General features: G+C 48.2%; 1 protein-coding gene across 1 annotated transcript in view; it reads right to left on the reverse strand.

Moving 5' to 3' along the window:
• The window catches only part of LOC139060325 (uncharacterized), a 35,543-nt gene that overhangs the window by 309 nt on the left and 16,998 nt on the right, over positions 1 to 18,236 (reverse strand). The window contains exon 2 of the mRNA XM_070539428.1: positions 17,698 to 17,828. Coding sequence (XP_070395529.1) covers positions 17,698 to 17,828 — 131 coding nt within the window. The remainder of the gene's footprint in view (positions 1 to 17,697; positions 17,829 to 18,236) is intronic.

The following is an 18,236-nucleotide window of genomic DNA, read 5'->3' on the forward strand; positions in this document are numbered from 1 at the left end:
CTTGATCTGAGATGACATTGAGCAATACTGTAAGGGGGTCGTAGCGCCCTGAAAAGCTATGAGAGACAGTACGCACAAGCAGCTGTCCAATGCTTTCGCACTTTATCCGGCTGTAACATAAGAATGCAGCACCACATACACGACCGTCATACCCAAAGAGAATTTGTGTAGAGTCAAACCTCGTTATAACAAAACGGCATGTAATGAAATCATGAATTATTGAAGTGAAATTCTCCTTAAAATTTCTATAAAGATTCATATTGCAGTGCATGCAATATTGCGGATAACAAAGCAATGGTTGTACCGGAATAATTCTGGATCTCCTTTCATCTTTGTGATAACGAGGTTTTACTTCAGTGCTCAAGGGTTGCGGATTTGGCGAGATGGTATTGCATTCTAAAGCTAGTACAACGCAACAATGAAAAGAAGAAACAAGACGAGACGGCCAGAACAAGGAACGCAGCTCTGTTCCTTCTTATAGCCAGCCCTGCTTGTTTCCTCTTTTCCTTGTTGCCCTGAACGAGTTTTAGGTTAATTAAATGAGCGAGCCAATTGCGTTCGCTCATTTTCGTGACGTCGAGCGGTTCATGTTTTCCTGAATGTCAAAGGGAGGCATGGGTAATAAGCCAAAAATTGTTTTATATCTGCACTCCTCGAGATATGTTGCGGCAAGATTGTACATATATATAACTTTATCTGTATATTTCAAACATGAGGTACATTCTTGCTTATCTTTATTGTTCAAATTTTATGCAAGTGTCCTTTAATTATTTTCTGCAAATATTTGCAACACATAAGTTCCTCAGATTTTGCTTAACAAGCTATTTATGCTTTCTGTAAGATTCAAGGAATGGAGTAAAACCAATGTTATTGTTCTGCCAACGCTACAACAGTTGCGTGACTGAAATTAAGCACCAGAAGAACAAACTCTCACGTTTCAGCTTCAAAATCACGCAACACCTCTTCTACGGCAAGCACCGCATTAAGGTTAGTTTACGGCATTGCTTTAATTATACGGGAGCCATTGATGCACCGTTTAGAGCAATCTGAGGAAGTGAATGTTTGCAAATACTTGCAGAAAATTAAATAAAGTAAGCTTGCATAAAAGTATAACGCCATGCGATAATGACAAAAAGAAAGCTCGAAAGGCAAAGCATTCACAACGATACAAAAACCAGAAGGGCAAAGCACTCACTGCGATAGCAAGGTTTAGCGTTCTCCTTGCACTCCTCAGGCGGTGTTCAAAGTATACGCGGGTACGACATCATCAGCACGTAAGCCAACGCCTACTGGGTAGAAGCAACAGGCGCCCTGGCCGCCACAAAACGTCTCTCAAGGCTGGAATGTCAACGCGCTCGCTTGCTAAATATTCCACCTCTTGAAGAGTGCGTTAGTGGTTCAATGGTTAGAATATCGAGCGTCTGTGCTCGAGTCACAGTAATTCAAGATCCAGCGGCGGACTTTTATGTCTACGCACCGGGTGTCCAAGTTAACTTGGACCAAGATTTAAAAAAAACTAAGAGCTCTAGAAAAATTGTACCGACTGCATGGTAGCTGCACTCGTGTGTACGTACAGCCAGTATTTTTTCATCACGAAGTATCAATTATTTATTGCTTTTAATTAGTGAACCTTTTAATTATTGCTTGAATCGCAAACATGTCAATTACAATGTTATATAGGGCACCTAAAATAACCTCCGCATCAAGAATTTATTTCGTGCAAATACATTTTTTTTCGGGAAAAAACAAAAGCCCGCAAGATACGCGAAATATGAAATAGATGCGCGCTCGCGTGCCCCTAATCCAGCGTTTCCAAGCAACCTTTAAAGGATGTGGCCGCATTCGTTTATCGCCGCATCGTATAAGGCTTCGTCATGTAGGATGACCCGAGAGGTTTCTCGACCTAACTAGCGTGGTGCGATAAGCGCCTGCATCAGCGGACACAAGAATGTTGTGCTTGATCATGAGGCACTCGGGATAGCTTTAACCTTCGCGTATCACGATACAAAGCTACAATAGAAATTCAATCAATGTCAAGAAAAAACAGCGTGCAAAAGAGCACGAAAAAATATAAAGGCAGCTCTCGGAAGAACCGAAAAGAGCTACTCAGGCGTTTATTTCAATAAAATATAAACCAAAAGCACGTAAGGCATCTCAGCTGCCCACAAAGAAACAGCCAAAGGTACAACTGGTTTAGCCATTTATCCTTTCTGTCTCTTGAACTCAAGAGGCAATGCAAAACAGCTTTTTACGTATTTCTATCTTTGTCGCAAGCCTATTTTTTGTAAGGATAGGGAGACATCATGAAGCTGCGTTAAACATTCATGTTTTACAACCAATTTTGAGCGGTCATTGTGCACTGCCACTTATAGCACGTGCTCAAGCAGGTCCCCGTCTGAAGCCAACACAGTACATGCTTCTTTGCAACACTTGGGATGTGGCAGCTTTAACCAATGACTTTGGAATCTCTTGGCAAGCTCTGCTTATTTTTGCCTTTATGGCGTCCGGTGTGGTAGTTTAGCTGTTATACACGCGATCTTTCACGCAGCCCCACAAAAAAAAGTACAGCGGTGTCATGACCGGCGACCTTGCAGGCCAGCGTACAGGCCTGTGCCAGCCAATCCGCAGTCCAGGAAATAGCTTGTCTCGCTCGAGACTGTCTACTACTATGCGCAGGAGCACCATCGTGTTGAAATCAGTTGTTCCGAAGGTGCGTAAATGGAACGTTGCAACAGACGTCATTCACAGGGCCCTCGAGGATGTCGTTGACGTAGCCTTGCGTCGTTAGTGTGTTGTCAAAAAAGATGAGTCCGATGATGTTGCCATCGAAAACACCGCACCACACATTAAACGACCACTGGTATTGGTGTCGTGTTTTGCCAGCCAGTGGGGATTCCTCTCACTACAGTAGTGCGCGTTATGAGGATCAACTTGTGCGTTTCTGGACAAATTTGCCTCATCCGTCGAAAGCACACGAGTGAGAAAGTCCGGTTGTTCTTCACATTTCGTGAAAATTCACTTGGCAAAGTCAAGTCTGTTTGCAAAATCTCGGTCTCCAAGTTTTTGATGATGTACATAGTACCAGTGCATATGACCTTCTTTTTTTAATCCTCCACACTGATGACCTTGAGTTTCCGGCGTCCGCACTGGCGTCACGCACACTACCATGAGAGTTAGCAGGAAAGAATGTCAAAACATCCATTTCCGCTTCTTGAACTACCGTCGCTGTCCTGTGTCGCTTTCTTATGAAGCTACCCGTCTCCCGAAGGACTTCGTAGGTTCTAAGTATTGTTGACGGACTAGGGCGTCCTCCACAATGCCACATTCGGCACCGCTTAGCTGCCTTTTTCTTGTCACCATGCCCCGCCCTCAGAGCCAGGGTCATTTTAGCCTTCTGATCACTCGTGAAGGGCATGACTGCCTTCTTGAAAAGTACGTGTGTGGTACCGTTGAGACCTCCCGTTATTACAGCTTTAGTTACGCTTTTGCAACCAAACGTAAACACATTACGTACGTGCAGTTCTTAGGCGCCCATTCCTGCGGTGAGCGTTGGCGTCCCTTGTAACCGAGCGAACGAGCGCAGCGAAGCATGAAAGAGCGAAGGCGGAGCGAAGCGAGGGGGGATGTAAAACGGCGATAACGACGAGAGCGTGAGCAGGACAGCGGAGGGGGAGGGTATGGCGAAAGCGTCAGAAGAAAAGCGTAGTGCCGCGCAAGATGTCCTCTGTCGCGACGATGGCTACGAGATGGCGCCACAGTAGTGCACGTCGTCTGAATGGAAACAAAGCATTGCATGAACCGAGGTCTGTCTGCCAAGACATCGTCAAGATATCGCTAAATGAGAATGCCTGTAGAGCTGCGCTCAAATTTCGCATTAGGGATCCTCGTCATTGTTCTTTTTTTAAGCGAAAGCTTTACTAGCCATGAACTTGCGATTTCGCCGTGGCAGTGCTCCGAGGAGGCACATGACGTCACAACGCGCGCCTCGCCGCGTATATTTCTCTCTCTGGCGCTCCCTGGTCACTACTCTGCATGCTATAGACTAGTAGCACCGAACCACAGGTGTTCCGCCGCTGCGCAGCGCAGCGCATTTCCGCCGCCGCTGTTTCGTGTGACGTCGCATCACGTTCCTCGTCGTTGCGCTTGCCTCTGCGCGCTTCGCCAGCTGCGTCGTATGCCTGATAACATGTCGGAGGACTGAAAAGGGGAGCTGGTATGCACCGAAGCCACAGTTGAGGCGGCAGTATGGAAAGCGACAATTCTGATAAGCAGGAGGAGGCTTGAGATTGACATCGGAACGAGGTGAAGAGGAAACGAATCGCCCAGGAAACAGACGAACAGTCCGCCGAATGACTGGCTAAACGGCGCAACATAGCTAGACAACCAGACTAATCTGGACTTGCAATCAAGATTAAGCAAAGCTAACCATGCTATGCCTTAGATTTCGCTACGTATATCGTAGCATAGCCGAGCTAAGGTTCCCAGCCAGATCATGCTAAACGGTAGCAGAATGCCTTTTACACGCACTCAAGACAAATGTGTGTGTGCAGAGGCTGTTTTAGTCGTTCAGAAAACGGAATTATCGATTTACAATTTCTTGGTTTTTGAGCTCCTCGGCGTTATATTTTGCGCGTTTTGCCGGCGCAAGCAACACGCTCCCGTGTCATCACTCTTGGCAATCGCTCGTCGCGTTTGCGACAAGCGTGAGTAATGAAAGAAGGCATATATTGTCGGTGGGGGTGGGGCAGGCTAGGGGAGGGGCCATAATATGATCACAGTCTTGGTCATATAGAAGTCATTCAATGCGAAACTTGCGCTAGAACTGCGCCACAGTAGCCCACATGTCTTTCGTAACGACATGTCTGTCGCTAACTGCGTCACAACGCCCTGGGCGGTCAGCGTGCCCGAATGGCAACCCAAAAAGTCCCCTACGATTATGACATGCCCTAATGCAAAATTTGAGCGCAGCTGTTAGGTGTTTTGAATTCGCGTTATATTGAGAGAAAAAGTTGAATATGAATGGCAGGGTACTCTCGCCGGTGGCGCTGAGCCGCTGCTCGTGCAGCTTGTTTAGCTGCAGCGGCAGACTAAGCACATCCAGCGCTAGCATCACTGATTGTTCAGAAAGAAAGAACACTAGTGTGCATGGCTCGCCCAGAGCGGATTCTCTAGTGTAGGCGACGCAGGTGAAGTAGCGCATGCGCAGTGAGTCGCCGCTGTGTAGCATGTCTCGTGAGGCACTATCCTTTCCCCTCCTCGATTCGCCATACTCTCCTCCGCTTTCCTCCTCGCGCTCTCATCGCTATCGCCATCTGTTATCCCCCGCGCACTCCGTATTGGCTATTTCATACTTTGCTGTGCTCGTTCGCTTGATTCCGAGGCAGCGCCGAGTTACGCTGGAACGGGCGCCTAAAAGCACGTATGTATAGTATCACGTAGCGTGAGCGCGCGAACACGCTGCTTCACGTTGGCGAGAACAATCGCTGGCGCTGCCAACGTAATCGGACGCGGGCAACGTGCTCCGACGTGCCCGATGTCGAGATGGCTCTCGCTCTATCCGCGCGTTGGTCGCACCTACACTCTTAGGCAAAGTTACACCCTTTGGCTTGCCCCTTCTGCCACACAACAATAATCGTTAGCTGCCTTGATGCATTTCCTTTCTTTAACGCTGCGAGCCCGGTACTTTCCAGTAACGAACGGGCACGCACGTTATCAGCATAGAACAGTTTACACCCTTTGAAGTGCCCCTTCTGATAACGCGCGTGCCGTTCGTTACTGGAAAGTTCCGGGCTCGCAGCGTTAAAGAAAGGAAACGCATCAAGGCAGATAACGATTATTGTTGTGTGGCAGAAGGGGCAAGCCAAACGGTGTAACTTTGCCTAAGAGTGTATGGCGCCGACGCACCGTGCATTGCGCGAAGAAAGGCAGCCGCGCCTCTTCGCCGACGGTCCCAGACCTCGAAGACAGCCGTTCAAAGCGGCGCGCGGGTTGGGAGTCGTTCTGCGTATGCTGCGGAGAAAGCAGCCGACAGCGCACGCGTCGAGGTATAGAAGGGATTGCGTTTCCCCTGGCGCAGCGCAACCGGTGTAGTGTGACTGGCCACGAACGACGTTTGGCCGCGCACAGAAAACGCCGGACTATAAAAGCGACTAAAGCACAGACCACACGTGCGCTTACGGACGCCCGCAAGCTCGCGTCTACGCGCCTTGCGAGGAATGGCGGTTTGCATCCAGAAAGACGTGCGACAGTGGGTGCTCATTGGGCTCAAAGGGTTTCATACAATAATTATCATTGCATGAAACTCTATAATTGGGCTCACTCACAGACGCCATTGCAGACGCTACTTCGTACTTTATTATTGACAGTGTTTCAAAATGCTTCGTTATCTATAAACGTAATCGTTATATTTTTAGAGCTGTTAGAGCAGCACAGAAAGTAAAGTGTTGTATACTGATATCGCGTGTCACACTACATTTTCATGATAATCGCTTATCGGCCACGCAAGCAGCAGTCGGCAAATCACATGTTCATCACCCTATAAGAAGGGCACGGCATCAATAAACGTTGTCTGTTCCACCCTGGCGTCCGGCTCATACGCTACAGTTAGCGACGAGGAAGCGGCGGCGATGGCCGTGGGCAGGATCGGCGAGTATCATCTCGGCACAAACACGTCATGGGACGAATACGTCGAGAGGCTAGAAATGTTCTGCGAAGCTAACAAGATAGCGAAAGAAGAACAAAAAAGAGCCGTCCTGCTGAGTTGTTGTGGCGAAGAAGCGTATGGGCTCATCGTGACTCTGGTGAAGCCAGCAAGATCGACAACAGCAACCTACGAGGAAATTAAGACGGCGGTTCGCAAGCACCTGCATGCAAGGCCTTCAGAGCTATACGCAAGGTTTTGTTCTAGAAGAGAAACCAGGCTGCCGAGGAATCAGTTGCGGACTACGTCACGGTGCTTCGGAAGCTAGCCGAAGACTGCGGTTTTGGCGACGTGCAGCTCCCGTTGGACATCATGATGCGAGATCGTTTCGTATGTGGCCTCCAGAACGAAGCAGTTCAACAGCGACTTCTCGCAGAACACGACCTTACGTTCAACGTTGCGTACGACATGGCCGCGACCGCAGAAGTGACAGCCAAGCAACAGCGAGACATACGGATGCACGACCGAGACGAGGCGAAGGACTGCCAGGGCATGATACAAGCAACCCGCACGAAGCAAGACGCCACGGCAGAGGGATCTAGTTGCTACCGTTGCAACGGTAAGCACGCTCCGCATTTATGCAGTTTTAGAAAAGCGGCACGCTTCAAATGCAAAAGGGTTGGACATATAGCGAGGGCTTGTCGTTCAAAAGAGGAAGGTAGAGCGGCCCGGAAGACGCCTGAGCAAAAGAGGAAAGTTGAAAAGAGCAAGGGCGTGTACGAAATGAGTGCATTGTTTTCACTTTGCGAAGTTAATGAGCAAGAACAGAACGTTATGGCTAAAGTACAGATACAAGGACAAGAAGTCCCGATGGAGGTTGATTCCGGAGCATCGTGCTCAATTGTGAGTGGAGATACATTTAGAGTAATCGAGAGAAATCGGGGTGAAATATCACTCCGAGATTCGGGAACAACTCTCGTAACCTGGTCAAAGGAGGCGTTACCGCTGCTGGGTCGAGCAACCGTCTTGGTAGAATTCAAGGGCCGGAAGGCAAAGCTGCCATTGTTGGTAGTAAAGAATCGAGGCAACAGCCTGATTGGGCGAAACTGGTTTAGGCCGTTAGGCATTTTCTTGTGGGGAATCGAGCAAGTAAACGCGGAGCAAGTAAACGTGCCCTCACGATTTTCCGAGGTGTTTCGCAGGGACCTTCCTGGCTTCAACGGACCACCAATTCACATCGAACTGAAAGACGACGCTCAACCAGTGTTTCTCAAAAGTCGACCAGTTCCACTGGCGTTCAAGGACGACGTGGGTAAGGAAGTAGATCGCTTGGTGCAACAAGGGGTATGGGAAGCCGCCGCGTACTCCAACTGGGCCACGCCACTGGTAGTGGTAACAAAAAAAGACGGAACTTTACGCCTGTGCGGTGACTACCGTAGCACCGCAAACAAAGCTATTAAATGCAGCGGGTATCCTTTGCCCACTACCGCGGAAATGCTCGCAGCTCTGGGTTAAAGAAAATTTTTTACAAAGCTAGATCTAGCTCAAGCTTATCAACAGCTAACGCTAGACGACGAATCAGCTGAAGTGCTCACAGTTAACATCATAAAGGGACTGTACAAAGTCAAACGGCTGCCGTTTGGAATTTCGGTGGCGCCATGGGTATTTAAACGAGTCATTGATATGCTGTTAGCAGGCATTCCCGGGGTGAAAGCCTATCTTGATGATATCTTGATTTCTGGCCGTAACGCGGAAGAGCACGCCGAGAGATTATAAACCATGCTATCGCATCTGCAGAATGCACAGTTAAGAGTAAACAAAGACAAGTGCGAATTCAAGCCGAGCATTGAATTCTTGGGTCACAGGATTGACGCCACGGGAATACATCTGAGCCGCAGCATGACTGACGCCATTCAAAAAGCGCCTGCACCTACAAGCAAAAAGGAGCTGCAAGCATTCTTGCGGTTACTAAATTTTTACAGCAGTTTTCTCAAGGGCAAGACTGAAGTGGCAGAACACCTCTATCGACTGCTCGACCATGACAACGAATAGAAGTGGACAGGTGAGCACCAACGTGCGTTTGAGAGACTAAAGTAATTGCTTAGCTCTGACTCTGTACTTGTGCCCTATGACACCAAGCGTCCTTTAATTTTATGCTGCGACGCATCTCCTGTGGGAGTGGGGGCAGTGCTAGCACATTGTACGACTGATGGGAAAGAACAGCCCATAGCGTATGCTTCCCGGGCGCTTGGAGCCAGTGAACGTAACTATGCTCGGATTGATAAAGAGGGCTTAGCTGTTGTCTTTGGCGTGAAACGGTTCCACCAGTACCTTGCTGGGCGAGAATTTACGGTCATAACGGACCACAAGCCATTACTGGGCCTGTTTAACACGGACAAGAGGGTGCCTGAAGTTGTGTCGCCCAGAATGCTCCGTTGGATTTTGTTTGTCTGCGTATAACTACAGCCTTCAGTACAGGCGAGGCCAAGAAAACCCCAACGCCGACGCGCTCAGTCGTCTGCCAGCTCCGGGAGACGAAGACGAGCCGCAGCCACCTAGGGACGTGCTCCTGTTGGAAGCGGTCGAGTGAGCGCCGCTGCAGGCGGCAGACATCGCTGCGCTGATCAAGGACAAAGTATTATCCATGGTAAAGGAATGGATCCTTAGTGGCTGGCCGTCAACACATTTGGACAGCAAGTTCGCGCCTTACGAGGTGAGGAAGACGGAGTTGTCGTTGCATCGTGATTGCATACTGTGGGGGAATCGAGTTGTAATTCCTAACGCAGCAAGAGAAAGTGTGCTTCAACTCCTACATGCAAATCGCCCTGGGATGAGTGCTATGAAAGCGTCAGCTAGAGGGCTCATGTGGTGGCCGAAAATGGACCACGAAATTGAAGAGTTTGTACGACACTGTCAGCCATGTCAGAGTAACCGGCAAAGCGATCCCAAGGTTCCAGTGCATTTTTGGATCAAGCCAGATCAACCTTGGAGTCGCCCACACATTGATTTCGCTGGTCCAGTTAATGGAGAAGTATTTTTAAACGTGGTAGACGCGTACAGCAACTGGGCTGAGGTCGAAATTATGTCATCCATGAAAGCTACAGCTGCCGTCACCAGCTTAAGGTAGATGTTTGCGACACACGGTGTGCCAGACATTATCGTTTCGGATAATGGCACAGCATTCACTAGCTCGGAGTTGCAGGCGTTTTTAATGTGCAATGGCGTGCGTGCTATTTTCACTGCTCCTTACAATTCCGCCAGTAATGGTGGGGCGGAGAAGATGGCAAGAGAAGTTAAAGAAGCAACAGGAAGGTTCAACGCAGTGCAAGATTTCGCGGTTCCTGTTTAAACAGCGCACGACGCCGCATTCGGTCACGGGGAAATCTCCGGCAGAATTAATGTTCGGACGAAGGCTGAGGACAGCCTTGGACAGACTTCATCCGGACCGGCAACACGCGCCGGAACCGCAACGACCGGAGATTACGAGGTTCCATGTCGGTGGCGCGGTCTATGCTAAACGCTTTTGTCCAGGTCCAAGGTGGAAGGCGGCCAGGGTTGTGGCAGTGCGACGCCCGGTGTACATCATCCAGCTGTACAACGGCGAACGCCATCGCAGGCACCGGAACCAGTTGAGGGGCGCCTGGACGAGGCTCGAAGCCGATTCAGTCTCAAGTGCAGAATACCACGTCAGGCTGCCTCCTACAGCCAGACGACCACAACAGCTGCCGGTCAGCACGGAAGCAGCCGCAGGGGCAAGACCGGGTCAAGCTACCCAAGACACCCAAGACCCGGTCGAGACGCGTAGATCAACACGCGTTAGAGGGCCTATCGCACGTTATGGCATTGATGACTAACCAGACATTTTGCAATTGTGTAACGAATCTTAGGAGAAAGGAATGTTGTATACTGATATCGCGTGTCACACTACATTTTCATGATAATCGCTTATCGGCCACGCAAGCAGCAGTCGGCAGATCACATGTTCATCACCCTATAAAAAGGGAACGGCATCAATAAACGTTCTGTTCCACCCTGGCGTCCGGCTGATACGCTACATAAAGATTATAACTTTCTGGCATGATATAAACATGCTTGACTGAGGGTTGAATGTACCGCGCCGTAGCTGCGTAGCCTGGCGCGAGGCCAGCCCAAGCGCGCGATAAGAGAGAGAGAGGTGCTGTTCACGGATCGCGCCGCGTTTCGACGCGTACGAGCCGTGCGGTACTGTCTGCGCAGGCGTGGGCACGCGGACGCGAGCTTGCGCGTGGTCGCAAGCGTACGTACGTGTCATCAACATCATCAGCCTGGTTACGCCCACTGCAGGGCAAAGGCCTCTCCCATACTTCTCCAACTACACCGGTCATGTACTAATTGTGGCCGTGCTGTCCCTGCAAACTTCTTAATCTCATCCGCCCACCTAACTTTCTGCCGCCCTCTGCTACGCTTCCCTTCCCTTGGAATCCATTCCGTAACCCTTAATGACCATCGGTTATCTTCCCGCCTCATCACATGTCCTGCCCATGCCCATTTCTTTTTCTTGATTTCAACTAAGATGTCATTAGCTCGCGTTTTCTTATCCCTTAACGTTACACCTATCATTCTTCTTTCCATAGCTCGTTGCGTCGTCCTCAATTTGAGTAGAACCCTTTTCGTAAGCCTCCAGGTTTCTGCCCGTAGGTGAGTACTGGTAATACACAGCTATTATATACTTTTCTCTTGAGGGATTATGGCAACCTGCTGTTCATGATCTGAGAATGCCTGCCAAACGCACCCCAGCCCACTCTTACTCTTCTGATTATTTCCGTCTCATGATCCGGATTCGCCGTCACTACCTGCCCTAAGTAGATGTATTCCCTTGCGACTTCCAGTGGCTCGCTGCCTATTGTAAATTGCACTGTAAATGTACGTAAATGGACAGTGTAACTGTACAGCGTAAACGTAAATTTTCTTGTAAATGTACGTGTAGTCCGGGATAAAGAGCGGCTCTAAAAGCCGCATATGCCGCTTCGCCGACGGTTGCAGAGAGCCGTTGAAAGCGGCGAGCTTGTCGAAGCGTAGAGGGGCTGGCATCTCGGGCTTGCCCAGCGCAAGCGGCGTAGCTTGACTGGCCGCAAGCGACGCTCACCCGCGCGTCGAGAACGTGGAACCGTAAGCGCGCCTTAGAAGCTGCGCTCTAAATGTGTTATAATAAATTACAATAATGTTGGCAGCCATAGAAAGCGTCACAAACATGTCCCAATCAGATTCAGTACACGCCTAACTGCGCCACAACGGCCCAGCTGTCTTTCGCTAACTCCGCTAAGACGTCCGAAGCGTCGGGCCTGCCCCAAAAATATAAAGTTACAATAATGTTGGGCCCATAGAAAGTGACGCAAGCATATCCCTGTACGATTCAGTACACGCCAAACTAGCACACTGGCCATGCAATGGCCGAGATTTTCTTCGCTAACGCCAGCTGCGTCACAACGCTCAGTGTAGAGCCCTAAGCGTAAATTGCTTTGAAATGTAGCGCAGATTGTCAAACACGATTTCTCATCTTTCGGGGGTCCAATAGCACCGGAATGCAGTGTCGAAGTGCTGCAGGAACGCAAAAATGCGGCGAGAGCCTAAGAGACCATAGCAACATCGAAAAAAAAAATTGCCCTGGTTGAACCCGGTTAAACCAAGTTGGTCGATCGGCAGCTATACGCTTCGCTTGCTTTGAGAAAGGACACAGACGCGGTTCCGCGCTGTCAGCAACTACGGCATCTACAAGTGCACCACAAGACACACAGACGCTGCTCGGCACGGCAGAGGCAGCGAGCAAATTGACCTTCATGCTAAGTCCCACTCCAACGCCAACTAATCGTCGAAATCACAGCGCATACGAAGCCGCTAGCACTTGGTGCACTTTGTACACATCGCAGATGGCTTTAAAGATATGGGTGCCCACGCGGCGTACAACAGCTGCCAGTATTGCGGGCGGTTGACCTTGGCTGCGCTTCAAGGTCAGATTTACGGAATCAAGCGTTTTCTGGGTTTGTGCCTGGAGTATAGTTGAGCTTTCGCTCTAAGTGACAAACGCAACACCGGACAGCCGAACCCTCATATGCGCAGCGGGCAACGCTCGCTTTGGTGGCGTGTCTGGCGTATGGCGCATGCATCTGGCAAGTCTGGTGTGTGATTGCCTTGTCGCTAGGTAACGCAAGAAAGTGGCAAAGTATGAGTTCATCAGTTTTAGCGGGAAAGAAAGAATAAAAGTTCCCGGGTGTCCTTAGCTATCGCCTAAGGGACGCGAAGGCGAAATTCTTGTGAACCATACTGTAATTTATTTTGTCCGCTAATCCACGCTAATCCTCATTCATTGACATTAATGAATTAATTAATTGATTGTTTTAGGTTTTCCTTTTTTCCGCATACAATTGTGATTTGGAATGGCCTTGCGGGGTCCTTGCGCGAGTTACCAAGTGATGTATTTGCCAACCTATTACCTAATCATGTTCATTAATCAACTAGCTTTTCCTGATATTGTTTTTTTTTCAATTGTTTGTTTTCTTTTTGCCACTCAAATGTGTTCTTCAACTGATTGACATATGTATGCACTCACTCCTGCAATATCTTGCTATGCAAGATGGCAGTATATGTAAATAAATAAAATAAATAAATCGAACTGAATGCACCTTGTTCCACCCTAACCGTTCTTAATCTACTTTAATCCGATCACTCATTAGTCAATAATTAACTGCTAATCATTAATAATCTCTTATACACGCCTGAAAATGTTTTGGTTCGCTTACGGCCTTCCTTGGGTTACGTGATATTTTAAATACCGCAGATCATGACCTTGAAACATAGAGATCCAAGGCTTTCTCCTTAAAAAAATTAGACATTGTCCTGTAGACTTCATTCTACATTCTTTTTTTTCCTATGCTCGCGTCAGTGGCCGGTTAGCGTGAATACTAGCGGGACATATTTTCTGTTGCCAGTTTTCGTCGAGTGTTCGCTCTTGTTTAATTTCTTTCTCTACAACCATACCTGGCACAAGCAGATAATGTATTTAGATTTTTGTCGCCGAAGCGCATATCTCCTTAAGACAGTTCAGTCTATCGTGCAGAAAGAATGAGTGGAACTGGTTTTAGAAACAAAAAAATATTGGTGAATTCTGGGGGAGATAATGACATCAGTACTCATCTAAGGGGGCTATATTTAGCTAGGACCAACGAACTTTTATTTTGCAACGAGCTGAACATTTGGTTTAGCAGAGCAATAGCGGGCTAAAGCTGGGAGCGGACCCGATTTAGCGCGGCTATCTTTGAGGCGTGAAGTCGGGGCAAGCGCTGGCTTCACCTATCTCAGGCACTATGTATCATCGGAAAGCGGCAGGTCCACCGCGGTTTTGTGGGAGGAGCTTGTAGTGAATTTGGAGGCTATTACCTAGCATAGCAGTTGATAAGTTCTACAAAGCGCTTGCGTTATGCCGACAAATTCTGTCATGGGGCAAACGCAAACGCAAGGGTCGCGCAGAGGGAGCGCTGGAACGGGATCAGTGTCAGCTCCCCTGCAAAGGCGTGGTTTACTCGCTCGATGCGCCTGACGAAGCACGTAATAAGCGTAGTCGTGTCGAAGAAAACTTAGTGCGACTTCTGAATCAACCTGATCGCGTCGCACTCATGTAAAAAAAAATTGCAATGGACAATATTTTCGAGCTATTTTCCCGTCTGTTACAATAGCGTGTCGCAGTCACTCTCCTTTATGCGAAAGACCTCGTGTATTCAAGTCAAGCCGATAATGAAATGTATAATTATAGGGCTATAAGCTTGTTTTAGGTATGGTACGAAACATTCGCTAAGAGAGTTTAGAAAAGGAGGGGCAAGATTACACCAATTAACGCAGAAAGCAGTATGCAGGCAATAAACTCCGTACATCATGAAAGGGATGTTCAAAAGAACACATCCATGTCACCAGTGATTATGAGATCTTAGCAAAATAAGCAATATCTCTTCACACTGTGTGTTTTCGGTAACTACCCAACGAGAATTAATATCCAATGGCTCACGTTAGACGCACAAAAACGGTTTATTATTTGTAGTCGACTTTAGTTACTCGAACTATATTTTTAAGTGTGAATGGTTAGCTAAGTATTCTTTAATTGTGCAAATCATTAAATATTATTTTATAACGGAGCTGTGAGCCTCTCGTTCGTCGGTATGATTTCACGGCGTGCTCACCCAGAAACCGGCAGCTCGAAAAAAGGAATTTATGTTTCGGGCCTAGACGAATGAGGACGTATGCTGCACTTCCACACACGTGAGTGCAAGCGTGACGTATGTCGCTGGTGGTGGTGGGGCATGTGTAACGTTGTGTAATCTCAGCTGGGGTTGTGGTACTTGTCTCACGTCCGCACCAGCTTCTCTATACATTCAATTTCACAAGGTGGAATGGAGGCTGACCTTTCTTTAGGGCGCAAGTCGTGTTTGAGAAGTTGCGGAGTGCGCTCGAAAACACCCACTAAAGTTGTTGCTAGGACGTCATCTTAAGACTGCGTCTTTTCTTTTTCTAGGGCTCTGAAGAAAGCCCGCTAAATATGAACAAAGAAACTTAGTGCTCTCCTCCTCTCTGAAGAAGTATAACCACCGAATCTGCATTGCGATGACTACTGATAACTCTATTGATGTAAACAGTTATTGCTATATTGATTGAATATACACGTAACTTCGTGGTTGTTATCGTCTTTTAATTCCTTTCATTCGTTGTACACAGTGATCAGTTGTACTGCCACGTTGACACGTTCTTGCGAAAATATATTATGAGGTTTTACGTGCCAAAACCACTTTCTGATTATGAGGCACGCCGTAGTGGAGGACTCCGGAATATCGACCATCTGGGGTTCTTTAACGGGCAGCTATATCTAAGTACATGGGTGTGTTCGCATTTCGCCCCCATCGAAATGCGGCCGCCGTGGTCGGGATTTGATCCTGCGACCTCGTGCTCAGCAGCCCAACACCATAGCAACTGAGCAACCACGGCGGGTATTTCTTGCCGATGGTTAAGTCTATACACGGCTGGTGGAGCGTGGTCCGCACATGGACGTCTGCGTGTAGCACTCAATTCCGAACCGTTCCAACAGGAAGGAGACGATCCACTTGCCGTCGGGGCACGCTATGTCGTCGTTAAGGTCCCCCATGAGTCTTGCCTTCGACAGATAAGATCCAACCAAAGGCGTCCCATTAGGAAGGTCTCAATGTCTCCTTTGTACGTAGCCGGGGGGGGGGGGGGGGTGTAGACTATCGCGACGACGGTCCAATCTTCCGTCGGCACGGGACAAGCGTGTGCATTGCAGTCGGCCTGCACTGTGATAGATAACGCATACAGTGTGACGCCCACGTAGCCATTCTTTGCGTAAATCGTTCCGCACACTTGCTCCACACACTCCGAGTGCACACACTGCAGCAACGCCACCAGCGCGCACTCACGTTGATGTTAATAAACGCAAGTCGCCGATGGCCGCTGCTGCTGCCGCCGACAATCCAGACGGGTCATCTGTACTTCTTCGCTCAGAGAGGAGCTGATAACGTGGGCGGCTCACCCTACGCGTTACCCGTCGCAGAGTATAGACCGAGTGTACAGACGTGTGTGCCGTGTTGCACAGCTGATAACGTCGCTAGGGCGATAACTACGCCAGAAGAAAACGAGGCGCAGCCATATTAGTCCGGGGAAACATCCTCTGTCGACGCGACTCCCTAGACGGACGCAAAAAATTTCAGAACCAAGATATTGCAGATTGTAAAAAATAAAGTAGGCGACCCTAATCTTTCATTTCGGTGTCTTTTAGTGGCACTTGCTCCTCGACGTTGGCGGCTCTAGGTTAACTTTAGGCGAACGCTACGCACAAACCGAAGTCGGAAGAACAAGCGAGCGAACGTCTTTCCCCTGGCACAATATGCGGGTGAGGAGTGAGGCAGGGCGAGGAGGAAGCGCAGCGCCAGCTGGTGGGGCGTAACCCTCTAGCGAGCGATGCACGAAGCGCACCTTACGTGCCACTGCTGACGTCCGCTGCTCTCCGCTGCTGACGTCAGACCACGTAACGAGCGCGCGCACGCAGGTGTTGCAAGCGAGCAGGTACGCGCTGGGAGAGAAGCTAGAGAGGAGGAAGTAACGTCACACCCACTCTGCTAGGCAGATGTTCAGTCTATGCCAGGCAAACTGTTTTTCATTATTTAGCCGGTTAAATATCATGCCAGCTTCTTGTGTGGCACATCATTAGTGGCGTCATTACTTCCGCTTTTTACTTCCGGGTTTCCAGGAATTTGGCCAGAACCATGCTCACGTGGCGGGTCTCTAAAATCTACGATTCGGAGCTTTGGTGCGCGGTAATCAGTGAATTTTAGTTACATGTGATTTTTACAGACGGTTCAATACCTCAAGTTTAGTTATTGAACTGTCAGAAAGAATTACATCGCAGCATAATGACATTATATGAGATCACAGTATAACTTTATTTACAACTGTAAATAAAGTTATGCTGTGACGTGGTATCTATAATGAAAGTCATGATGTTTGTATATGCAATTTTTATATTTTTTCTGATTTATGTGGATATTTCTTCAGTAATCAGTGATTTCCAAATAATTATAATTACTTCAGACTCTTCAGTAAGTTAACTTGCAATTAAACTTTTGCTCTGATATCGTGTCTATAACTAAACCCACAAATTTTGTACTATACTATCTTTCTTCCATTTTTTTCTGATTTATCTTGAATTTCGTCCCCGGCCGTCTCAGGAGGTGAACCGGAAGTGCTGCGCAATAAACAAGAGCGTCATTCGGTGCCCGTGGCACTAAAAATCACCTCACTGCATGCTTACGCTTCTAGATATCAGCGCTCTTGATCAATCGTGTGTTTCTTACGTCTAACCACGTACCAAAACATAAGACTCGAATTTTTAAAAAGGTAGATTGCACAGTGTACAGCGTTTGCTCATACCGGCAACATTAACACCAGCCCGGAGGTTGTGTTAGAACAATTAAATTTCTTAAGCTCAGCGATTCGTTATGATTGCATGCGCCACTTGAACTCACACTTCAGACAGGCGATGACGGAGCTTCTGAGGCAGCTCGCGCCGCATGTACACGCCGTAGTGGTACGAGAAGAGGTACGTGTCTCCGAAGTAGAACTCCCCGATTCGCTCTCCCTTGCAGTAGCGGTTGACCTGCGACCGAAGTGACAGTTTTCGTCTCTGTCATTGTTTCACAGGTTTTATCGTTAATATAACGCTGATAAGCGGCGCATTTTATTGATTTATTCATCATTTTTATTAGGTACTTGCTTACTTACTTTAGTTACATAATGTGGTGATGGACGCCTGCTGGGACTGGACTACTTAGACCTCCCTCTCTCCCCCCCGGCTCCTCCCCTTTCTTAAAAGGGGAATAAAGTTCATTCATTCATTCATACTTGCCTACTTGCTTCACTTACTTACTTCTCTTACTTACTTAATTACTTACCTACTTTACTTTACTTACTTACCAACTTACTTACTTACTTCGTTACTTTACTTACTTACTCACTTATTTACTTACTTACTTACTTAATTACTTACTTACCAACTTACTTACTT

This window comes from Dermacentor albipictus, chromosome 5 (genome assembly GCF_038994185.2).
Source record: "Dermacentor albipictus isolate Rhodes 1998 colony chromosome 5, USDA_Dalb.pri_finalv2, whole genome shotgun sequence".
Lineage (NCBI taxonomy): Eukaryota > Metazoa > Arthropoda > Arachnida > Ixodida > Ixodidae > Dermacentor > Dermacentor albipictus.